This window comes from Procambarus clarkii, chromosome 1 (assembly GCF_040958095.1).
Source record: "Procambarus clarkii isolate CNS0578487 chromosome 1, FALCON_Pclarkii_2.0, whole genome shotgun sequence".
Lineage (NCBI taxonomy): Eukaryota > Metazoa > Arthropoda > Malacostraca > Decapoda > Cambaridae > Procambarus > Procambarus clarkii.
The window spans coordinates 29,852,728-29,879,480 of NC_091150.1; the positions used below are offsets into that span (position 1 = coordinate 29,852,728).

Sequence of the window (26,753 nt, forward strand, 5' to 3'; positions counted from 1 at the left end):
AACCCAATTAATAAACAGAATGGAAAGTTCAGATTATTAAGTGCTTAGTACCTATATTTTCTATATAACAAGTAGTTGGCAACTGCTTCACTTTGGCTCACTTGGCAACCAAATGAAACCAATGCAAAAACTCTGAATTAATAATGTTGAGGTTCATCATTTGAACTTCAGATAATGCAGGACAAAATACTCGAAGAAATTTGAAATGACACTTGCTCAGAATACATGAAACAATATACCAAGAGAAGTATCAGTTTGTAATATGAAGAACAGTCCTTCCTATTCATTAATATACTGTACATCATTAATAGTCAAATCATCACTCCTTGTTCAAACAACTGAGAAGCATAAACACACTGCAAAAAAACTAAGAACATTTATTAATTTAAAATAATTTTCAGCCATGCTATAAAAAAAATATAAAATCCATATGCAGTCTATTCTTACCAACTCATGTTTAGTATGGATTCCACCCTTAGTACTGTGGATCTTTTAAAGCTTAAATAAGCTAACAAAGACAAAACATCAATTATAACTGATGAAATGTTGCACAAAGAATACTAGACATCCAAATCCAATAAATAAAACAAATTTGTCTGTAGCAGCTAATAAACTACACTAAAAAAAACACTCACCATTTCAAGTAGATTCATATCTGCATGCTTGACTCTCCGCCCTGGAGCTACCAGAAGGCCAAAGCATCTCTCCACATTAAGTTCATCCATGCTTGTGTGCACAGCGCTGCTCTGACTGCTAGGGGGTGCTGGAGTGACAGTCAGGACAAGCTGCTTCTCAGTATTACAACGCAGTTTGAAGAATTCTTTATCCCTTGGCACAGTATTGAAGTTCCCCTAAGGAGTATGTTTCTATTAACTCTCCAATGGCATATCTGAATGCAAACTGAAATTTACAATGATATAAATGTAACACTTTGACATTAAAGAGCAATGTTAGGAACAAAAACTCTATACATTTTTTCTGTCTAGCACAATTCCATCAATACCAGTGAGAGTGAGTTATGCTCTGATAATTTGTAGCTTTGACAATTTGTAAGAAAAGCTCAGAAGCAATTTTGAAATTCTAAGATTGTTTCGAAGGATTTTTGTTTGAATTATATAAGTTCCTGAAATTTTGATGATGCTTCCTCCATGTCAGATTTTTATTATTATTTATTTATGATGTATTTTATCAGACCACAGTCATTTATATACATTCGAAGTGGAAAGACGATATTATTAATAGCTTACAGTCAGCCATTCATTACATCATATTTTGCAACAAACCTGGCTTAGGTTCCACAAAGCAATTATGTGTCCACTTATGAAATTTTTACCGTTTAAGTTGCCACGAGTGATCTAAATCAGTACCTGGGGTATTTACTAACCCATTTATGATCTAAGCATTACCAGGTCACCCACATCCTGAGGCTATATCTGTTATGGATGACCTTATAGTGCAATGGAGATTATAAACTGTTTGGTAAATACCAAATAAGTCAACATGATTAAGATTAGTAGTATAAATCGTGGTAGTCCTTTGTGAATCCTATCCCGGGACAACTTTAAACACACATTTTCAAGTGTTATTTGTCTATACTTTAGACCAACATATTTACAAACTCTGATATTTATCTATGAAAATACGAGTGAATGTACTTGGATGTAGTGTACAGTGTGTGATAATTAAAGAGGGGAACTGCACATCTGGCCTTTCAAAGTGGTAGTGTACTGCTGTGGGTGACTGCTGCAGTGGTTGATCCATGATGCTATATTGTGTGAATTATATAATGAATGGACAGGTAACACAGTACTGTACATACATATTTTAAATATCAATCTTTTTTCACCAAATTATTCCCCCCTTTTTTCTCTGGCCTGATGTTTTCCCATTCCAAGAAAGCAGGAATAAGGGGTATTCGGTGATAATGAATGAATGCGATTCATTTCACAGATTTCCATTAATATAAAACACACACACACACACAAACAGGGTTGATTCAACAGAAATTGCGAGAGGGCACAGAGATCAAAAGACACAAGCATGGAATCAATATAGAAAGAGGTCAAACCCCCAAACATACCAGCGATACAAAGATGTGAGAAACAACTACACGTCAGTAAGGAGAAAGGCAGAGAGGAACTTTGAGAATGGTATAGCAGATAAATGTAAATCAGATCCAGGTCTTTTCTATATATTCATTAAAAGCAAGCTGCAGGTAAAGGAGGTTCAGAGGTTGAAAATGGGGGACAGATACACGGCAAATGAAAAGGAAATATGTGAAACATTAAACGAAAAGTTCCAAAGTGTGTTTGTACAAAATGAGATCTACAGGGAACCATACACAATAACAATTCCAGAGAACATCATAGAGCACATAGAGGTGTTGAGAGACGAAGTGAAACAAATGCTCTTGGAGGTAAGTAAGAACAAAGCAGTTGGCCCAAATGGAGTTCTGAGAGAATGTGCACCTGAGCTCAGCATACCACTTTAGCCGATTTTTCAGACTTCGTTGTGTACAGGAGCCGTAGCAGATGTGTGGAAAAAGGCTAACATTGTTCCAATCTACAAAAGTGGAAGCAGGGAAGACCCCAACAATTATAGACCTGTATCATTGACAAGTGTAATAGTAAAAATATTGGAAAAAAATAATAAAAACTAAATGGGTAGAACACCTGGAGAGAAATGATATAATATCAGACAGACAGTATGTTTTTCGATCTGGAAGATCCTGTGTATCGAATTTATGGTTTCTATGATCGAGCCACAAAGATTTTACAGGAAAGAGATGGTTGGACTGACTGCATCTATCTGGACCTAAAAAAAAGGCTTTAGACAGAGTTCCACATAAGAGGTTGTTCTGGAAACTGGAAAACATTGGAGGTGTGACAGGTAAGCTTCTAACATGAATAAAAATATTTCTGACTGATAGAAAAATGAGGGCAGTAATCAAAGGCAATGTATCAGACTGAAGAAATGTCAAGTGGGGTACCACAGGGTTCAGTTCTTGCACCAGTAATGTTCACTGTCTACATAAGTGATCTACCAGATGGAATACAGAATTATATGAACATGTTTGCTGATGATGCTAAGACAATAGGAAGGATAAGGATAGGATTAGAAAACTTAGATGATTGTCATGCCCTTCAAGAAGACCCGGACAAAATAAGTATATGGAGCACCACTTGGTAAATGGAATTTAATGTGAATAAGTACCGTGTTATGGAATGTGGAATAGGAAAACAGAGACCCCACACAACCTATAAATTGTGAGAAATCTTTAAAGAATTCTGATATAGAAAGAGATCTAGGGGTGGTTCTAAATAGAAAACTATCACCTGAGGACCACATTAGGAACGTTGTGCGAGGAGCCTATACTACGCTTTCTAACTTCAGAATTGCTTTTAAATACATGGATGAGGAAATACTAAAAAAATTGTTCACGACTTTTGTTAGGCCAAAGCTAGAATATGCAGCGGTTGTGTGGTGCCCATATCTTAAGAAGCACATCAACAAACTGGAAAATGTGCAAAGACATGCTACTAAGTGGCTCCCAGAGTTGAAGGGCAAGAGCTACGAGGAGAGGTTAGAGGCATTAAATATGCCAAAACTAGAAGATAGAAGAAAAAGAGGAGATATGATTACAATGTACAAAATAGTAACAGGAATTGATAAAATTGATAAGGTAGGTTTCCTGAGATCTGGAACTTCAAGAACAAGAGGTCATAGATTTAAACTGACTAAACAAAGATGCCGAAGAAATATAAGAAAATTCACTTTCGCAAACAGAGTGGTAGACGGTTGGAACAAGTTAGGTGAGAAGGTGGTGTAGGCCAAAACAGTTAATAGTTTCAAAGCGTTATATGATAAAGAGTGCTGGGTAGACGGGACACCATGAGCGTAGCTCTCATCCTGTAACTACACTTAGGTAATTACACTCACACATGGAATTCAATGTGAATAAATGCCATGTTATGGAATGTGGAATTGGAGAAAATAAACCACACATAACTTACAAATTATGTGGAAAGGAATTAAAGAATGAGATAGAGGTGGTTTTGGATAGTAACTGTCACCAGCGGAACACACAAAGAATATTGTGAGAGGAGTGTGTGTGCGTCACTTTCCAACTTCCCTCTTGCTTTTAATTACATGGATGGTGAAATACTAAAGAAACTGTTCATGACTTGTGAGACCAACATTGGAATATGCAGCAGTTGTATGGTGTCCATATCTCAAGAAGCACATAAATAAACTGGAAAAAGTGCAAAGCAATGCTATGAAATGGCTTCCGGAACTGAAAAATAAGAGTTACGACAAGAGGCTAGACGTGTTAAATATGCCAAAACTAGATGATAGAAGAAAAAGAGGTGACATGTTCACCACTTGCAAAATACTAAAAGGAATCGACCAAATTGACAAAAAGGAATACTGTATCTGAAACCAGGAACTTCAAGAACAAGAGGACACAGATTCAGGCTAAAGAAACAATGGTGCGAAATAAATATTAGAAAATTTTCTTTTGCAGAGTAGTAGACGGTTGGAACAAGTTAAGTGAGAAGGTGGATGAGGCCAAAACTGCCAGTAGTTTCAAAGTGTTATATGACAAAGAGTGCTGGGTAGACCGAACACCACGAGCATATTTCTCATTCTGTAACTACACTCAGGTAATTACACATACGCACATAGTTCCAGAAGGCTCAATTTTTCTTTTAATGTTTTCGATTTTACAGCTTTTAAGAAATGATCATTTTACCTTGCTGTCTTCCTCTTTAATTTCTAAAGATATATCGAACAGGTGAACATGATCTGCTTGTTGTCGATTTTGGCAGAGCTCCACTTCTTTCTTCACCAATTTATTTCTGGGCACTCTTCGGAACGCTGCTGCGAAGGTGATCAACACACGTGCAACCTAAACACAAGTCATTGATTTAATAAGACAACATTTAAAAAAAAAAAATAAAAAATAGGTTCACTTTTGAAACAAGATGAAGCTCCATATCTACATTTTATTTCTAAACTTTATGTTTAGAAATCAAGTGTAGGGATCCGATCATCTAAGAAATAAATAAAAAATGGATAGGTTTAATGAGTACTGTACTTGAAGTGGACAGGCTACCTGTCAAGATTCAGGTCGGACCCACTCATGGCTTGGTTCTTCAACACTAATGATTACCCAATATATGCTCATCTCATGTATGCAGTAGAATAGGTTAAGGGACATGAATAAAAAAATATTCGTCCACACATGAAAAATAGTATAAAATCTTAAACAAGTCTAACATTACTTGGCATCAGCATTGTGAAAATTTCATCCCAATATGTTAGGAATGGATTTTATATGAATTAAACAAAAAAAAGTGTGTAACCAGTACTGATTATAACAATAATACCTCCTAGTTAGTGGAACTCAAAAATAATGCAGTGATAAAGAGATGCAAGTACCTGTCAAATGCACAATGAAGAAGAGAGTAGTAAGGAGGGTCCACAAAGTGGATATGCATCTGGTGCCTTCTAGGATTGCTGATTGCCAACTGGAGGGCAAAATTTCACACAAATATCAGTGATTAAACCACAGGCGAACAGTCCGAATGGAGCCGGACCGTCGATCCTCGAGAGAACTGAATTCTTCGGAGCGATATCCACACACGCAAAATCTGGGTTGTGCATGAGGTAAGCTGCAAGGGCATCCCACACCCACTGGGACTGGACTCGGGAAGCCGGAAACCTCCAGAAAGATGGAACCAAAGAACCGTCGGGATCACTGAACCGAACCCGGGAAGAGGTAGACGCCAAATCCAACTTGTACAAGAAGGGAGCAAAAGAGAACCCCACACCCTGAAACACTAAGCACTGCTCCGAGGGTACAAAAACCCAAGTGGGGTCCAAAGGGGCCCAAGGCCCCCAAGTCAACCCCTTCTCCACCCCAGGAACCTCACCCTGAGGATCCAGGACCGAGCCATCTTCCACACCCTCCACCTCAAAAGAAAATGCAGCAGCAGCCAAAAAAGCAGGAATGAAGGGGGCCCACTGGCCAGACACAGAAACTCCAGCAGAAGGACTAGGCTCGAATGCCTCCACCACCACCACTCTGGAACGGGACTTCCCCGATCCTGCCAGAGTCTCAACACCAACTAAACCCTGCCCTGACTCCGAAACCCTCAGAGGCTTTGGAGCCGGAAGCAAGGGGGAAGGAACCGGATGGACAACAGAAGGGGAGGGATAAGAGGGGGGGGGGGGGGAGAACGAAACCAGAGATAAAGCAACTCCCATTCCCAAGTCCGGGTCCTTAAAACCAAAACAGGGCAGTCTCGGGGCATACGGGGAAGCAACTAACCTAGCATGTTGCAGCAACCTAAACCTAGCATGCAAAGCAGCTGCCGCCTGCACCATCATATCGTAAGCAGTAGCTCGGGTGAACTGGAGCACACACAAGCAACAAACGTCGCATGACTCCGGGTCAGAAGAATCGCCAACACAACAGGCAACATGGCAGAGGCACAACCGGCGATTGTCCCCCAAAGACAAGGGGAAAGAGTAACCTTCCGACTCACACAAAACAAGAGGGGACTCAAGGATCACATGCATCGGACTACGGAGCCCCCGCTGGCTTTCCCAGGGCCCTTAGCCTTATTAACACGCTAAGAGAAGCCCAGGCAGGGTACTGCGAATTGGTGTCCAAGACTACCAAACAATCTGCTAATAGCTGAACCCCTGGGATGTGTCCACTCACAGGGCCTGCCAAGGAGTACCACCAACCACACAAAAACGAGAATAGATATGATGATAGACATATACACCCCAACACAGAAGAGGCAACTATCAAGGCAGACCCCCTCACCAGGCAGAAAAATAAGAATAAAAGCAAAACCCTGCAAGAGGACAACGTACCCAGGTGGAACAGAGCTAGCCACTGAAAGAGCTGAGCACTAGCTATGCAGTACCCCGCACCCCCCTACCAGTGACAAAAACTACCCCTATCCAGAAGCAAACACGGGTAACAAAGACCCCAGTTGACTCAAAGGGCAGCAAAGTACCGAGCAGTAAAAGACACAGAGGGGGATAGATCCCGAGGTAATTTGTGGAAGGCGGCCCCAAGGGTAGTACTTACAGAGCACCTAAGGAAGGTGGCCTTAGGCGCATGCAGCCGTGTACTGAAGAATATTACTTCTGGCTCGCACAACACTAGTAGACACAGTCCACACCCAAGGCACAGAATCCGAGACAAATCGCTGGAGCCAGAGGCACAAGACCACGCCAGTAGCACATCAGCTTGAGAACTGCAGGGTGGATCGTCGGCATTGGGGTCTGGGGCTTCCCCTTCCTAAGGAAGGGGAAGGGGTGTACAGAAAGCAGCGCAGGCGACATGACAACGCCATGCTCATTTGCTAATTTTCGTTTGGGGAGTTCTGTCCACTCGTTCGGTTTTTGGTAGCCATAGTTTCACCATAATAGGGGATTGTTTTGGGGCGCCTACCTTTCTGGGTGCTAGATCTGGTCGAAGGCAGACATTGAATGTTCCCAACAACATGGGGATTTCTATAGGCCATTGCTCCTCATGCCTCTCTTGAGGGGGCCAGGTTCTGGCTCATGGTCCCCAGTAGGCAAGAACTCTGTGCACATTGACTGATGCCAGAAAGTTATACATATCCATTCAGCCTGGATAGCTCCGGGAGCTAACAGGACTCCCCCCAGAAAATTTGGTATATGCAATCAATGCAGTTCCAAAAAATTTGTACTCGCCTTTATCTTGCAGAGGAAAATCTCACCAAATGCCTATCCCTTCCAAGGATAACCTACTTTCTGAGGTGCGCCCCATCTTATGACAACCGAAAGCTTGAAGAGTATGACCTCTTACTGAAGACCGTGCTAGAAAAAGTTGTTAACAGAGGTAAAAGAGGCGACTGTCACCCTGAGACAAGAGCACAGCAACCAACAAACCCACACAAGACGGGTTGGAACCTGGAAGACACATCCAGTGGTCCACCAAGCCCCGTCAGGGTTTTCCAGGGCCCGTAGGGTTACAACTACGGGTAGCCCGGACAAGGTGTTGCTAACCGGTTAAAACCCAAAACTAACAAGGGGTAGAGGACAACACTGAAAACCCTTGCGATGTATACAATCACAGGGGCCTAGCAGAGGGCCACCAAACACGGAGCAGTCTCCGTGGTGTAGTGGTAAGACACCCGCCTGGCATTCCGCGAGCGCTATGTCATGGGTTCGTATCCTGGCCGGGGAGGATTTACTGGGCGCAATTCCTTAACTGTAGCCTCTGTTTAACGCAACAGTAAAATGTGTACTTGGATGAAAAAACGATTCTTCGCGGCAGGGGATCGTATTCCAGGGACCTGCCCGAAACGTTACGCGTACTAGTGGCTGTACAAGAATGTAACAACTCTTGTATATATCTCAAAAAAAAAAAAAAAAAAAAAAAAAAACACTACCAGTGGAACTATAGCCACACTAGGCAGACACCCCATCAGGCAAGTGAAAATAAAAAAAGAAAACCCCCACAAAAGTACACCATACCAAGAGGCAACAGGAACCAGTTGCCACGTAGGTAGCAGATCGAGCAACACCTTGACGCCCTAACCAGCACAATACCAGTCCCTACCCAAGGCTAAACAAGGGCCCCAAGGGCGAGGCAAATGCCTAGCAGCAAGAACCTTTACGAGAATAGTTCCAGAACGCCGCAGAGAAGATAACCCTGTCACGCAGGGGCAGTACTCACAGGGCGCTTAGGGAAGGAAGCTCCTAAGCACATGCAGCCCCAGTACTGATGAGGAACACCTGGCCACCGCACAACACAACACACGGCAGTGAATGCCACGAAAGGCAAACACCTCCCAGGAAACTGAGGCCAGAGAAGTGTCTGTCCCAGTTGACATTAGCTTACGAACTGGAGTGCTATGCAGCCGGCGCTTTGAGGTCTGGGGCCCCCCCTCCCCCCTCTCGGGAAGGGGAGGGCTGCGTGGACAAGCGGCGCAGCAGTAGTATGTTACGTTTGCTTGTTTGCTTGTTTCCTTGGGATTGAAGGGAATTCTACCTCTCTGTTCGGTTTTTGTTTTTAGTTTCTTACCAAGTAGGGTTTGTTTTGTTATGCCTACCTTTCTGGGTGCCTAACCCCGGTCAATGGCAGATAAGGAAAACCCCCAACCACAGGAGGGGGTTTTCCAGGGCCATTGCTCCCTGAAACCTCTCTGAAGGGACCAGGTTCTGGCTCATGGTCCTTGGTAGGTCTGAACTCCATAGCTATTGTCCCGTTATAATGTAACATACATTAGCCCGATAAGAGCCAGGGAGCCGTAGGGGCTCCCCTCAATAATATAATTTACCTATACAATTTGCTTTACATATTTGACTACGGGAAGAAGTGCAGTACAGTATTTATTTTGATTAGGAAGATTATAAAAAAGATGTATTTATCTTGTATGAAAGGAATGCATGTAAAATATTACATACACCAAGGAAATCAAACTTACAGCCTCAGGAATTTGACAACGAAATACATGGCACTGGAAAATTGCAGTTTCTTGTGTATCTCCATGTGAGGATGTAAAGGCAAAGCATCGTGCTTCTGACGTGTCTACTTTCCCACGTGCACAGAAGAGAATACGATGTATCTTGAATCGAGTCATCTCTGTACTCGTCGTTGCATCATATATTCTGTTGTGATAAAAACAAAGACATTACAGCATTGTGAAATTTCTAGCCTTACAATAGTTTTAAGAAAATTAAGCTGGTCATTATTATTATAATTAGTTAATTAATTAGACAATTAACAATTATACAGTATTATAAATTTACTTCTCTACATAAGCAAAACTGTTAACAAAATTCACAATAATTATATATAATTACAAGGTTATGATGATATTACAGTGCAACCTCTATGTGGCTAATGATATGGGATCAACCCCTAATTCATTAGAGTGAAATGTTGTTGTAACTGGAGGTCCCTTGACCAGCCTTTTATGTGATGCAACTTTTTTTTTTTTTTTAAGACAAGAAAAACACATTACTATGCCTGTTTCTTTCTCTGAATGTTTCATTCATCAACAAACAATTTTAAAAGCATGATAGGAGCTATAATAAGAGTTATCATTCATGCCTTAATATGAATGCTCTATAGACTAATTTCACATATTAAAATAAATTTGTAAAAATTTTGCTAAGTCTGATTTTTTTTATATATATATTTATTTTGGCAGTAATTTCAATACTGTAATGTGTCATGAGAAATTTACATAATAAAATGTGTGTTGAACATCGGAATGAACAAATATATTCATGTCACGAATACGCACACCATATTATATTCTTAAACAATAAAACCCACTGTTTTTACTGTTATTACACAGTAGACACACTTTAGATATAATTGCCTACATTTTCTTGCACCATTACGAACCAATAAACCACTAAAATGTTCTGATGGGTGTAATAATCTCGGACATTTGTGTTCAGCATAGTCCCGCATATTTTGCATGAAGCTGTAACTGCACACACTGAATATATATACAGTATTTTGTTGTTATATATAATGTGCATATACAGAACAATAACTAATATATATTTTTGTGCACCATTACAAACCACTAAGCAGTTCCAGTGGGTGTAATAATCTTGTATCCAGTGATCCGAGTTCAACCTAGTTCCAAATATTTTTCACTAAGTTATAGCTGCACGTATAAAATGTATATTTTCTTCATATTTTTAATGTTCTTGGCATAGTTTTTTCAAGTGCAATGATGCACAGGACTGTCAATGTTATTTGTATCACCAAACATGTAGAATTAAGGTACACAGATATATTTGTGTCACACATATGCACATATATTATTATTCATTGAACTATAAAGTCTACTCTTTTTATAGTTATTCCACTGTATATACATGTTATATATGATTATATATTTATGCACCATTATAAATTACTAAGCAGTTCTGGTAGGTGTGATAATCTCATAATCCAAGCACAGCATAGCACCACATGCTAGTCAGTTGTTGACTGAACCTGACACAGCAAAATGCCTCCCGATATGCCATGCACATTGCTGACTCCAGCCACAACACTGCCATCATTATCAGAATCCTGGTCACTAAATCCTGAATATGAAATATTTCCACAAATTTATTTTCTAGAGCAGCAAGAGGTTCCATTTCATGATGCCTAGATGCACCACACTGCAACTGTGTACTGTGTGTCTCTACCACGTGCTGTAAGCACTGTAACCAGCATTGGTTTCACTGATATCTGAACATTGTACATAATTTTTATCACAGTCAGGATCTTAATGACACTATCAAAATTAATCATTGCAGTTTCTTATTTATTTCATCATTATTAAGCAATTCTGAAGGACGGGGCTGTATGGTAGTGCCGTGAGCTGCTACTGCTGCATGCGCTACTCATAGCTGCCCTCGCAGTACTGAGGCCCTCATACCAAGGAGTGCCCATGACATTTTCCATGAAAGCATCTGTTTACTATTGACCTGAGGAAGGAGATGTGAGCCCTGTATACTCGTGGGAAGTTTTAGTCTTACTCAGTACTTTAAAATATACCTGATTATGTCGTGCAGTTTATGGATATTTGCTGAAAATATCCCTTATTGCATTGCATAAGTTATATCATTCATACCCTCATATTTCCCCATGTCCTATATGGTAATTTCAATGAGCAAAATTTTAATTTTAGCATACCATATGATGGAAAATTTTCCCACAAGTTTGTGAACTAAGCAAATCAGCACATCTCCGCTTCGTTGAATATTTGTTCGCCAAAGTGGGAGAGTAAATTTGGCCTCCCAAAATGAAGTTCGACCATCGAGGCTGTAACGAACTGAATTCTTTAAAAAAGGACAAAATTAAACACAGGCCACACTTACATAACGTATCCTTCAGAATTTGAGGGCACTGAAACAGACACTTCTAAAGCTTGTTCCTGAGCTTGTTCCTGAGCTTGAGCATTGAGGATTGCCATATTCCTCTGAATCTCTGCTTCACTTCTTGGAGCATTGATTGAGGCAGCTCCCAAGTACGTTACTCTGTTGAATATTGTATAGTCCCCACTCCCGTCCTCGGATTGAACTCTCTCCACTGAAAGCAAATATAAATAACATTATGTACAAAATTTCCACATAGGTGAAGCAAAACAAGTGACTGCTTAAAGGAAATAAAACACCTTAGGTAAACAAGACAAATGATTGTCACTGAGGATTAAATACCCTAATCATGATGTGCCTAACTGCCAAACGGTAGCAGTTCAGGTCACCTGGGGTCTCAAGAGAGCCTGTGCCCCCACCCCCCCCACCTTCATTCTGGAGCTACCCATGTAAAACCCACAACCTCATGGGGATGATGGGAACAGGCAGAGAAGGGGGAGCCATAAAGATCCCACCAGAAAAGGGTATTTCATTACATTCAAGGCTTAATGTCTAAGAAAGAAAGAGTCCTTCAATAGCTTCTTGAGGTTACTCACAATGGCCATTGCAGACAAGGAAACCACTGACACTGATTGGCACAGGAAAAGCTGGGGCTTCAGCCCCAGCTGAGTCAACACAATCAAGTACTGCCCGAGTGCTGAAGGAGACAGTCACAGAACAGAACCCTAAGAAAATGAATAGGACAAAATTAAGCAGAAACTACGTGAGGAAAACTGGACACGGCAGTACGATCAATCTGGGAATGGCATCTGAAGCTGCAACTGCATATAAGGCAGAGGATGAGGGAAGTCCAGGAAAAACACCCTATACTGCACAGGAATAGATGCCCTGTGATCCACCATCACCAACACCGAAGGCAACCGGAGGACATGGATGAGTGTGGAAGACAAAATTTCTAACAGTAAGGAAGATGAAAACAGTAATTTTAAGATGTAAATCAGAATGTTGGAAAGTCACCAGAAGGGTTCTACAAGGATTAATACTGAATGCCCATATGGTTAATTGTATACATATACCAGCAGTAACATACAGTAGTTACATGAACGTATTTGCAGATAATGCTAAAATACTAGGGTGGGAGGATAAAGGGCCTAAACAACTATCACACCTTTGAAAATTAGGTAATACACACCCATTGAGCAGTAAATGGGTACTGTAATTTAATATGAACAGCATGTAATGGAGTTTGGGATAAGTGAGACAAGGCCACATTCAATGTAAATTATGTGAAGACAAAAAAAAAAAAAAAAAAAAAAAAAAAAAAAAAAAAAAAAAAAAAAAAAATCGTAAAGGAGAGATTTAGGGGATCATCCTTGACAGGAATCCATTAAAAAATTTCAAAATACAGTAGCTTAAACTGCTCATGATATGCGAGACTCAAATCACATCAGTAATTTTGTGCCCCCGTCTCAAAAACCCAGTGTTGAATGTAATAAAATGCCCATTTCTGAGTAAGCCCCGGTGGCTTCCTGAAGCTACAATGCTGATATAGTGCCAAACTACTAGGTGCCACCAGTCACAGTTATTTTAGGCCTACTGGGGACCATAAGCCAGAACATGCCCCTCCCCTTTAAAGAGGTGCAGAGAGCAGTGGCACTATGAAAAATTTCTGAATTTTTATCATGTCTGCCACCACCAGGGAAGTGCCCACTACTATTTAGAAGCAAGACCAATGCCTCAAAATTGCAAGAATCTCACAGGCTGGGAATGGCCTTAGGGGGCTTATCACACTAAATTAAAAGTTGTTCAATTTGCTTATAAATTTTTTTATGAAATGGTTATAGAAAGGGCTGCAACTGGTCCAAGTTTCACCATCACACCCTAAACAGAAAAGGAGAAAAAAATACACAACGTATTATGCAACGAATGTTCAACATTCTCAAATAATCTCAGGAAACACATGTGTCAACTAAAATGTCTACTATGTGCTGTAGAAGCACAAACTCTTGTAATAATTGTAATATGTATGTGCAATATATTTATATGTAAATTTTTTTTTTTTCTTTTTTTTTTGGCCAATTTTTTTTTCTCGTTTGTTATCAAGGGATTTGCATGAAACTTGCACACCTTGCTCAATGGATGCCTATCTGCAAGGGTGCCAATTATGAACGAAATCTGTCGAAGTCAAGCTCAGCTACAGGTGGCCGAACTTGGATCTTTATTTTACTCTGGAAAGTAATTTACAACTTCAAGGCGTTTCTCAGCTTTCATTTATTAATCAATTTACATGCAAATTACACCTTATATGTAGAGTTTGTGCTTCTACAAACCTATTGAGACATTTTAGTCCAAAGTCCATTTGTTGATTTTATAAAAATTTATAAACATCATATATTGCATATTTTTGGAAGGGTAACTTTGAAAAATTATATTATTGCACTAAACACTTTCTTTGATAAAACTGATCAATACAATTAATTATTATGTGTTAGTTTAATATCTGAGTGTTATAGAAATGATTTTAGTTGACACATGTGTTCCCTGAAATTATTTGAAAATGTTGAAAATTCGTTGCATAATACGTTGTGTATTTTTTTTCTCCTTTTCTGTTTAGGGTGTGATGCTGAAACTTGGACCAGTTGCAGCTCTTTCTATAACCATTTCATAAATAAATTTATAAACAAATTGAAAATTTTTTACGAAACCCGTAATATGCCCCCTTATGCAAGGGGATGATGCTGGACTAATCAACACACAGATCCACATCTGGGCACCCAAACGTCTCGCACTGCCAGAGAAAGTGGCATCAACAGTCCACTCCCTGGAGATGGGATGAAACCAGGACAGACTACTGGCCAGGATGCTGGAAACTCCCAGGACATGAATGGCATAGAGAGCCAAACCCCAGAAACCCAACAGAAGTGCCATCCACAGTGTCCAGCTCCAAGAGAGGGATTAAAGGGAACCCCCGATGCAGACAAGGAAGCATACAGGAACAGTACAAATAGAGCTGAGCACTGAAGCCTCCCAAGGAATCTAAATCCTCGGCAGCACATGCCACATGACCACAAACACCCACAGAGTGCTGTGCACCTTATGAAATGGGAAACCAATATCACCAACCAGCCTGATGATCGCAGGCCACACAACCCCAGCCAAGAGTCAAGGCAACAATGAACCATCGAATGCCGGTGGAGAAGTGCCAGGGCACCAAACCCTGAAAAGCCCAAAAAGGAAAGGCGATGCAGTAGACGACTAAGGGCAAGCAGAGTCTGGACCCAGTGGTCATGAGAACACCAAAGGGAGATCCCCAGAAGAACCAAGAAAACCTCCAAGGCATACTCTGCCCATGGGGCGAAACAGTAGGGTAAAAGGGAGGCTTCCACCCAGCCGCATAAGCAATCGCTGAGTCACCCAAGGTCAGCTCAACACCAACAGCCAGCGGTACTGTAACTGGGACAAGGCTCATTGAGGCAGGGACAGTGACACCAGCCGGGAGTCCCAAACAAGACCCAACCAGGTCCGAATCAGATCTGCAACCAACTGGGACTTTTTCCAAAGCACCTGGAACATGAATCTGGCGAGCGAGAAAAAAAACAGATCTTTGGCTAACAGACACGCGGACTGGCTGGGAGCCCAAACCAACCAGTCATTGATTTAGACCTAACACTGAACACCCAATTAGATGACCCAACAAATTAGATGACCCAAGAAGCTCTGCAATACGGTATTTACTTTTAGCATTTATGTATTATAATTTTGCATAAAAATCCTAATAAATAACACACCAAAAGTATATTGGGCAAATGAAAGATCATAAATAATAAGGGTATAGCATGTCAGCCATGTAAAACATGTCATTCTGAAATTTTACCAGGGTTCATGTTTATAAAAATATACATATATTTATTAATCCAAAACTGCTTGTCCTCAACTCATTCAATTAAATGATGCTCCACTGTAATTACTGCATATTAAAGGCATTTGGAATTTCTAATTAGCAAACTTGTAAGCAATTGCAATATTTGTGAAATTATATCTTTACTAGTTCTATTTGTCTATGAAATTCTATATCTAGATGTATAACAAAAATTGTCCAACAAAAAAAGCTCACTATCATCATCTGAAGCCACCTGGGAGAAACTTGGATTATTTTCTCCAAGATTCCTGTCATCCATCCTACCATCTTGACTACTGCAAGCATCCTCACTCAGAGTTGAGATCTGGGAAACCTGAGTTTCCAAGATTTGCATGGAGAAGCATGAGGATTCCTCATCCTTCTTTGTACAGGATTTTGTGCTGGAGTCCATGCTATTAGGAGAGGAGCTTTCCGAGCTCTTTTCTCTCATTACCTGCAAAAATACAAAGATTGTAGAAAAAACTAAATCCAAAACAAAGAATGACGTTAGGCTAAGGTTATAAATATATGTACAGGTATCACTTTACTTGCGTTTTTTTTTAAATACTGTGTATACCTCTTCCCCCGATTCATATCAGAGTGGCAGGTAAAATATTTCCCCTAAACACTGTGATTACTGACCATCTCCACACCGTCAACTGTCGATGATCCAACACCAATCGTTGAAACAGTTGGGGGAGAATTCTGCTTGCTGAGTTAGCTTTTATAAAAGTGAAGCAGTTGCCACCTGCTTGCACTGGAAGTAATAAGAATAAGAGAAGAGAATGAGGGCTGTCTTAGCAGGCATACACAAGGGTATAGTAGTATTAGAGAAGTGCAGAAGTATATACAGTATAGTAAAAATGGTGACCTATAAAAATTAAAGAACATAACAAAATTAAAACAGTTAAAAAGAGTGCAAGAAGTGGCAATCTTTAGCAGGAAGTGTGAAAAAAAAGCAGGAGACAAAGTCACAACAGCAGTAAGTAATTATTTAAAGAAGGCACCAAGCCGGGGAGGCTATGTAGCAACGTCACACACGACAGCAGTAACAGTCTTCGATTTTTAACTTCATTGAGTAGTAACCCCTAAGGCTGCCCATACTCAACCTTTTTATAACGTGTTGTATTATTGATTATTAGCAATAATATTTTAAGTTATACAAATGGGTACCACCACTGGTGTAATTGAAAGTTCCTACAGCCTTGGAGAAGGGAATACAAAGCAGAGAAAAATTTTCCGTTTGACTCTAAATACAGAGAGTATTCACTTAACCTACCACCCTTTTTCCTTATTATTATTATTGTTGTACACTATATTATACAAGGTTACACAATTACACTAGCTTGGTTACAAAGTGTGGATATTAAGAGAAAATAAAGGGAAGTTTGTTTCCTAGAGGCTGTAGATTTCTTTGAATTCCTCTGACACCAGGCAGGAACCAAGGAAGCAGTGGGCAATGTAGAATTCTCCCTCTGGAATGCTACACTGAGGCGCTGGAAGAGAAAGCTCACCACTCTAGGGGTCTCTTGTTTTTGATGAGCCTGGAAGCAAGCAAGATCCTTAAGAAAGCTCCTTGCACTCTCTTCCCATGGACCAAGTGGTCTCAGATCCTATTATAATGACATTGTACTGAGTGATCTTTCCCTGTACTTGGTTGATTTCTCTCTTTCTCTGTGTGGCTGTGGCCCCTGATTAGCCGACAGAATTTGACGTATATGACTGCCAAGATGGATACACAAGTACAGTTCCACACTAACTGTCTGCCATTTTTTCATGGGCGCAATGTGATTCTATCTGGTCAACCAGCAAAGCTAACAGTTATAGCTCAATAACTTGCAAGGCTCTCTCTCTGCTGGACACTGGGCAGAGGCAAGGCTTCTCTTAATGATGTAATTTGAGTTCGTTGTATCATGAGTGCCAACCGCCTGATTTTCCACAGTTCAGGCCATGTGATCCATATTTGTCTGCATCTGCCTCGCCACAAATACACCTATATACAGTGTGGATTGGGGTAGCAAGATGGAAGGCAACTGCAATACGGAGCTACATGCAGATCAAGACATGTGCCTGTCGCAGACAAAGGGACTGCTAAAAGGAAGTCCCCTGCATGGGGAGCCCAAACAGCTGTGAGGCGTGCACGATCACTGAAGGTTGTTGCTGCCTCTGGCAAAGCTGTGGCTTCTTTATCTACAGTGGGGCTGCTCCCGCTGGATTGTTTCTTGGCTTTCAGCAAGGTTGGTCTGAGTGCTGGGTCTGCCAGAGTACTCTCTTTTGTATTGCATTCCATGTAGTGGGGGTTGTGTATCCCTGTCAAGTCACCCAGGTTGTCTGGTAATAATTTCCTTGACTAGGTCATCTGATGGCGAGGAGGATTACAGGAAGGCTGGGACAGCAACTTGGGTGGCAATGCGGATGCCAAGGCCGCCGGACCCAACTGAAAGAGTGGCTTGTTTTCACTAACAGTCATTGAGGGAAAGGTTGACAACTTTTTCTAGCATGGTCTTCAGTAAGAAGTCACTCTCTCCAAGTTTTGGAGCTTTTAAGTTAGCATATCTTATTCTACAATCAGCTGTAATTTTTAGCTACTCCAGGGTTAGCATAAAAAAACTTGTGTGTTGCAGAATCTATGATTACTGTACTATGCATTAATATACAAAAGTTCTAAATTTAATGCATGAGGAACCCCTAAATATTTCTTACTTTCTAAATGTGAAATATTGTAATGGCACAAGAACAACAACTGGAGAAATTAGAAAAGCACCCCTCTGCCAACTGTGGTCCAATGAATAAACTCCACACACAAAGGCCTGGTCATCCAGAAGGAGCACAAGTCTCAGATGGGCACCGGCCGTATTTCAAAAGTGCACCCGCAACAAAGTCAACCAAAGGAGGGAAACGGAGGCCAGTCTGGCAGCCTAGACCAGGTCATGGCCAGCCTGACCTTGAGAAGGCACCAACTGGGGTGACTGCCAGTTACCAAAATGCAAAAATAAATCAACTGGAAAAGAATCAGATTTCTGGCCATCAGACAGACTAGACTACCGAGGGATAAAATTAGCCAGTTGCTCAGTTAAAAACACATCCCTGAAGAAAAAGATGTCAAAGGACCCAGTAGTTTATCTGCAGAAGATCTGTGCGCAAGGGAAAGACAAAAATGAGAGAGCCCAAAAGTGGTACGAGAGATGCCACAAACCAAACCCAGCTGCTAGGTTTGGAGGGGAACATTCCAAAAAGACATCCCACAAACCAAAGGAAGCTAGTCAAGCGATGCTCAAAGCCAACCTGGAAATCTAGACCCCAGTGATCCTGAAAGGTGCTGACATGATGAAACTCATTATCTATAAAGGCAAATGCAGAAAACCAGCTTTGAATGTAACGAAACACCATTTTTGGGGGAACCCCAATGGTTTCCTGGAGCTATCGGGCTAATATGTGATACATTAGACCATGGCTTTAGTTAATGGAGTTCTGCTTACCGGGAACCACAAGCAAGAACCTAGCCCCCCTCCCAGGGGCAGTGAGCAATGGCCCTGAAAAACCTTCCCTGTGGTTGGTGGTTTACCTTATCTACCATTGACTGGGGTTAGGCACCCAGAGAGGTAGGCATAACAAAAACAGACCCCACAAGGTAAGAAAAATGCAAACAAATGCCGAATAGAAAGGTAGAACTCCGTCCATTCCCAATGAAACAAGCAAACATCATACCACGCTGTTGTGTCGCTCGTCCGCGAAGCACCCTCCCGCCCTGGGAGGTGGAGGGGAAAGCCCCGGACCCACCCACCGGCTACCCAATGTCAGTTCAGAGGCTAAGCATCAAAAGCTAAACGAAACAACCAACCAAAGGGAGGAAGGGTGCCTGGAAGCCTCCGGGGTTCACCCAGAAAATGACATTTCATTACATTCAACGCTGGTTTTCTGTGGGGAGCCCCTTCGGCTCCTTGGAGATACATAACCAAAGATAAGGAAAAGATAGACTTACCCGGGAGGTGGCCACCACACACTCCTCAACGCGAAGTCGAGACAACAGGCTGCAACCTGCGACCCCAAAGCAACACAAGAACGCCCAGGCCCCGGAACGTTAACCAAGAACCTTGTTCAACTTCGAAAATCACCGCGCTCGTATATCAGCCCAAGACATGATGCCAAACACAGCAGTCAAAGCAGTAAACTTCCTAACCTCACAAGGATAGACCACAGGCTGGCTGTACTTAATAACCCTGCGGACAACTTGGAAGACCCGAACCTTGGAACAGGGAATGAGGGAAACTGGATCAACCCAAAGCACATCCCCAGCCACAGAAGCCAAAGCGTGCAGGTAATAGCAAAGAGCCGCAACTGGACACAAGCCATGATGCACCCCCGGTCTGACCAACCGTCAGACCAGTTGGTAACACCAAAGGGGAAGGGGTACAGGTAACCCCACCTTCACCAGTCCAGTCCAAAAGGCGTCCACCATGAAGGCCTCCCAGTCAGGGAAGGGCGCTACATATATCAGGAGACTCCGAGACCACGCCGATGCGACGAGGTCCACTTCTGGGAGTCTGTATTTCTGGCAGAGCCAACTGAAGGAGTCAGCATCAACCAACCATTCCGGGGACAGGGGAATGAAAGGGGACAGGCCGTCCGCCAGGACGTTGGACACTCCTTGGATATGAACCTCAAGGAGAGCCAAACCCAGAGAAGCAAGCAGACGAGCCACTCAAAGCAATCAGCCCAAAGAGGTAAGAACCGATGAAAATGCCCCGTTGTTCAGGCAATGAACCACCGGAGAACAGTTGGACCCGAATAGTCGAACCCCGAGCGACTCGAATGCACCGAAGCGACAGCCAATCTGCCGCGAACTCTCACACTGTGTTGTGAGCCCAATGGAAGGACCGACCCCACTGCCCCTGGCTGGCCTGGTGAGCACTGGTCACAAAATCCCGGCTGAGACACAACGCATCCATGAACACATCGAGAGGGCTTGGGTAGGAGCCAAGGCACTGAACCTCAAAAAACCCGAAGAGGAAACCAGCGACACAGCAACCAACACAAGACCCCTGGAGGACGAACCTAGTGATCGCGAGAGAGACAGAAGGGCCATCCACGAAGGAACCAGAACAGACGCTGAAGCCAAACGCAATCCAGCAGGCAGACCAGCACAGCGAAGTCCAGATTCCCGCACAACTGCTCGAGCAACCACTGAGGGACCTGGGACACCTCCAGAAACAGCTGGAGGTGGGACTGCAGCTACAGCAACGCCTCTCGAGGGAGAGACATGGAAGCTGTCCGAGAGTTCCAAACAAGACCCAGCCAGGTCGGAACCAGTTGAGACGTCTGCCAGTTCACCAGGAACACGAACCCGGCGAGCTGGGAAAGAACCACACCCCTGGCAAGCAGACAAGCAGACCGACTGGGAGCCCACACCAGCCAGTCGTTGAGGTAGGCCAGAACCCGAACCCGCAAGTAGACGCAGACGGATCACCACGACCCGCATAAGACGCGTAAAAATGTGAGGTGCCATATTCAAGCCAAAAGAAAGGCAACAAAAGTGGTAAGCTAAATGCCCCATCACAAAATCTAACCAGTCTCTAAACTCTGGATGAACAGGAACCTGCCAAAATGCGTCCTTGAGGTCCAGGGACACCATCCAGGCACCGCCAAGGACCTCAGACATCCAAAACGAGGGACAAGGAATCCAGGGTTCAGACAGGACAAGTCCAGAATGAACTGCACAGTCCCGTTTTGGCCCTGGAAACAGGCAGGAACCCACCTGAGGAACTGAGTCGATGCAACCACACCCAAGCGCACCCACTCCAAGATGACCCGACAAAACACAGGGGAAGAAACCTGCCCCGCCAGCCCGGAATCCCCCGAAGGAGGAGGAGCCACCCAACACCACCAGAGGCTAGAGGAGCAGGACCAGGCATCGTGGGACCAGGTGCAAGCATACAGAGCAAGCCATCCGCCCCCCCCCCCTGTCCCCCCAATCGCCCCAACAATAATTTGCAAAGAAAATAACAAAAAGAAAAGAAATGCAAGAAGCCAACAGGCGAGCAGAGCGAGCACCACGCCAGCCAGACGAAGAAGGCACCGGAGGAGGCACCAGCACAAAAGCTGCACCAAACACCCACCTCGACGACAAAAGCCGAAGCCCTGGCACAACCACAAAACATGTGCCAAGACCCAAGAAGAGGCAGTCTGCAAACCAGGAAGATCCTAGAAGCCCAGGAAGAGGAAAGACCAGGGCACACAGGAGGTAACCAAGGGCCTCCAGAACCCCCACAGGGGATCCGAGAGGAAGAAAACCTCCGGAACAAAACCAAAGAGCCCAAAGGAGCCCGGAATCAAACCCGGGGGAAGCTCAAACACCCACATTTGTTGACGGAAACGCACCACAGAAAGGAAGGGCAAAACACATCACCCAGACTGAACCCCCTGTTAAATGGCCAGAAACGGACCAAAAATCTAGGACAAAAGGCATGGGAGCAAGCAGAGCAAACAGCCAGGGACACTGGGTCCAAACCCAAACACAGAAAGAAAACACAAAACCAGGTAAAAAACCAACACCCAAGCATTCCCAGAGGAACAGAATAAGGGCACAATGCTCCAGATGAAAGAATAAAACAGAGAAACTGCAATGGAGAAACCTCCAACGGAGGAGAAAAAACACCCCAAAATGCGAGCGCACACTCCCAGGCACATGTAAACAAACTGCAGCACCGCCCTGGCGGTCAGACGGGGAAGCCTCGCCGCCAATTATGTATCTCTCCCGCCTGCGCTTCAAGAGAATACAGATTTAGAAATTTTAGTCAGTCCTAATAGTTTAAATGTTTTAGTGAGTGGATTCTAGCAGTAAAAGATCTTTGCATGCTCTCCAAGTCAGCAATTGCTCCAGCTTTGAAAGGGGCTGTCATTGTGCAGCAGTATTGCACTCAAGAGAGCACTAGCATCTTGAAAAGAATCATCATTGATATAGCATCTCTACTTTGAAAATTCTTGTTATCCAACCTGTCATTTTCTTGCAGTTATAATGGCTACTTTACAGTATTGTGTTCTATAAAGGTAGGTCTTCTGACATGATTACACCCAAATCCTTAACATTGTTTTTTTGTTCAATGTTATTATTTGACTGCATTTTGTACATGTTATCTGCTTTTATATTTTCATTTTTTCTGTAGTGCAGGAGCTGGAACTTATCTTCATTAAATACCCTATTATTTTCTGTAGCCCATAGAAAGACCTGATTTACATCTGATTGGAGGTTTGCTGTGCTCTCGATGTTGTCTACTCTCACAAAAATTCTAGTGTCATCTGCAAAGGATGATACAGTACTGTACTATAGTTTGTTCTTTGTTTGTCTGATACGAGGACGAGAAAAAGTATTGGAGCAAGCACAGTGCCCTGGGGGACTAAGCTCTTCAAGGTTGATGGTCCGGATTTTATTTTGCTGATTATTACACATTGGGCTCTGTTATTCAGAAAATTGTAGATCCATCTGCCAATTTTTCCGGTAATTCCTTCTGAACGCATTTTGTGTGCAATAACACCATGGTCACATTTGTTGTAAGCTTTTACAAAATCTGTGTAAATTACAACAGTGTTTTGCCTCGTCTTCCATGGCATCTAAGGCCATGTCATAGTGGTTCAGAAATTGTGATAGGCAAGAGTGCCTTGTTCTGAAACCATGTTGTCCAGGATTATGGAGATGCTGGGATTTCATGTACAGTATTTTGTGATCTTACTTCTTAGGACTCTTTCAAAGATTTTTATGATGTGTGATGTTTGTGCTATCAATGAGTAATTTTTTTTACTCTGCAGTATTTCCTCCTTACGGAGTGGTGTTATCTCTACTGTTTTTAGTATGTCAGGGATAACGCCAGTATCTAGGCTTTGTCTAAAAAGAATGTGAAGGGCCTGCGACAGTGGTTTTTTTACAGTTTTTGATGAATATGGAGTTCCAAGAATTGGGACCTGGTCCAGAGTGCATATGCATACTGTCTATGGCTTCTTCAAAATCCAATAGGGATAGGGTGATGTATGATTTGATGTTGGTATCACATCCATAAAAAATTCATTTGGCTTATCAATGATCGGCGAGTTTAGTGGCTCGCTGAAAATAGAGTTGTACCGATTCCTCAGTATTTTGCTCATTTCTTTGTTGTCATCTGTGAAAGTTTCATATCCTTTTGCAGGGGCCCAATATTAGATGTATTTTTTTATCTTGATTTTTGCATAGGTGAAAAAATATTTCAGATTTCTCTCTATTCAACAGATGGCCTTTTGCTCTCTTTGTCTCTCTTGGATTTTGTATGATTCTTGAAGCTTTAGTTCAATTTAAAACTGCCTTGCCTTGCCCTGCCAAGGGATCACCCGCAAGAAGGCCAATGCGAACCTCTACGAACCGAACTACAGAACATAGTTCGGTTCGAACTATGGCACCGACCAGGTGAAGAAAACCCAGCTGAAGAAAATGCAAGAGCCCACCTGGCAACATCTTCCTACCTCAACTAATAGCAGGCACTGCAGAAGCCCACCAAAACCACCTCAGAACATGAGGACAACCTCACACACACAAGAAAACCACACCACCTAAAATGCAGTACCCAGAAACTAGAAGCACTGCACCACAACTCCCTCCAGAACAACAATAGAAAAAAGAAGAGGCAGAAATGAGAGCTAGGGTCCATGCTGAGTCCAAGGAAGGAGCCAGCATGGCCTGTCGATATGTGAGTTGGGAGGCAAAAAACAGTGACCACAGCCTCCCAGAGAAAAGGGAGTCATGGACAAGCTTCAAGATCACTGCCGACAACACCACAGCAGAGGCCAAGACCCCAGCAAGAGGAACACCACTGAGCATCCCAATGTTTCCTATGAGCCAATCCAAATGCAGCTACAGAAGCCTCAAGAACTGCATGACAGTGCCCAAATGCAAACGGGCACAAAGGTCTTCCAATCAGCATTGCCAACATCAGAGGAACTTGAGCAGAGAGCTGCAAGAGCCCAACATACCAAGGGAAACCAGGAGCAAATGGGCAGACTATGAAAAGCACAAAAAAGTGCTTCCCCTCTCTCCCCCCCCCCCAAAAACAAAAACACCTATCACATGGAAGAAGCCACATGCCACTCAATCGAGCAGGACTGACAGAAACTGCGCCAAGCTCGAGGCAAAAAACAGAGGGTTGTCTGCCAGCCACAAAGACATTGGAACCTCATAACATATCCAAGAAGGAAAAGAAGACCTGAAAACAAGAGAGACTACAACAATCAAAACTCATACATGGACGGGGGAAACGAAAACCTCGCACCCTGTAACAGAAAACCCTCTGGAACAGGGAGCTTAGGTCTCGGCTTGTGGTAAGCTCTCCACAAGGTAAGTAAGGTAGGTGGGGCGAACGAGCTCGCGCTAGTTTCCAAGAGAATTCGATCGTTTGTTTACATAGTTGGGGTGGTTCTTTCAGCAAGTTTTAGGTCTTTGGTCTCTTAAATCCAGCAGTAGTTAGTTTTGACTTCTAGTTGCTTTCTTCGGTGTGGTGACAAAAATAAATGTCACCACTCCCTAGTGCCTTTGTGAGGGGACTCAAAGTTCTGGCTCCAGTCCCTGTTAGGCCTCTAGACCTTTACAGCTGATGTGACTCAGAAGATTGTAACCATCTTGGTGTGTAGCTTTAGGAAGACCAAAGGGGCTTCCCCAGAAAAAGAGGACCTTACCAATAGGAGCAACAAAGTGCCATGCCCAGAAGCATATTTGTAAACTCAAAGCCTCATTTCACTCTTTAGTAGTAGTGATGCTAAGCCACCAAATCTATTTAATGTACTGTACTGTACTGTAATTATCACTGTAGCCTAGTACATAATAAAGCAGTTATACAGAAACAGTAAGGTTTATCTACACATGGTACTTGCATTTCCATGAATGGCCATATGTATGTACAATATAATAAATCCAGTTTGGTGTGTTATTAAATTGTTTTATTGAACCTTATTTGTAAGGTTATTTATGTAAGAAGTTAATAAAAATATACCTGTGGTGCAAAACAATTTTGGTACAGTACTGCAAATTATAACACAATTTGTAGAGTCCTCAATTAAGCGTCGATGGTTTTAAATTAAAAAATTATGACAAAAATATAAAAAATTATGACAAGAATATATATAATCAACACAAATATAACAGAGCACTAGAATAATATGCCTTCGTTAAATAGGAATTAGCATACAGATGGAATCACTAGGCAGGCACCTCTATGAGTTCATGCTGAAGGTCCTCCATATTGCCGTTGTTCGCAATGTTCAGTTGGGGCTCTGAATCGTGGGCTGCCAGACTTTCCACAATTTCATATTCTTCGCTGTACCTGCAGAATCACTTGACCTCAGGCTGGAACACTCTTCCATACTTCCCTGGGAGAAGAATGTTCTTATATTTAATATCCCAGTGCTGTATTTTTGAAAACATACACCGGTATAAATTACAGTATCCTGGTTTACCACAATTAAATTTGCTTAACCCCTGCACTGTCGCATAGCTCCTTAACCATTACACCACAGCGCATTATAATATAACACTCTTCCCCCCCCCCCATGATGCGGCAGAAAAAAATTATTTAAAAAAAATTATTTTATCTTCTTACATTGTTAAAATGTGTTCTCTGATCACGGGAAACTAAAGAAAAATATTGTATGTAACATACTTTAGCCATGATGAACCAAAGAACGTGAGAAAATTATGAGCAACGAGTGATTAGGTGCTTGAAGACACTTGCCCGAAGACAGCGACCCCGTGGGGTGGCATTGCCGAGAATAAACATTTCCATAATTACAGTATTTCTGCAAAAATACTTTAATTATAATATTACTGCAAAAAAAACAGAGAAAAACAATGAAAACCATTTAAATAATTATGAACAATTATATTCACGGCAACTGCTGCCCCATGGGGTAGCTGGGGTGAGGGCGCCTCCAGGCACCTGCTCAATAAGAGCCCATAAAT

The 26,753-nt window shown here is 42.4% G+C and overlaps 1 protein-coding gene across 1 annotated transcript in view; it reads right to left on the bottom strand.

The window, feature by feature from the left end:
* Positions 1–26,158, bottom strand: part of LOC123748888 (rab GTPase-activating protein 1) — a 172,783-nt gene extending 146,625 nt beyond the window's left edge. The window contains 7 exon segments of the mRNA XM_045731242.2: positions 636–851; positions 4,754–4,909; positions 9,480–9,663; positions 11,887–12,097; positions 15,998–16,235; positions 26,007–26,113; positions 26,116–26,158. Of these exon segments, the coding sequence (XP_045587198.2) occupies positions 636–851; positions 4,754–4,909; positions 9,480–9,663; positions 11,887–12,097; positions 15,998–16,235; positions 26,007–26,113; positions 26,116–26,158 (1,155 nt within the window).
* Positions 26,159–26,753: the final 595 nt, after the last annotated feature.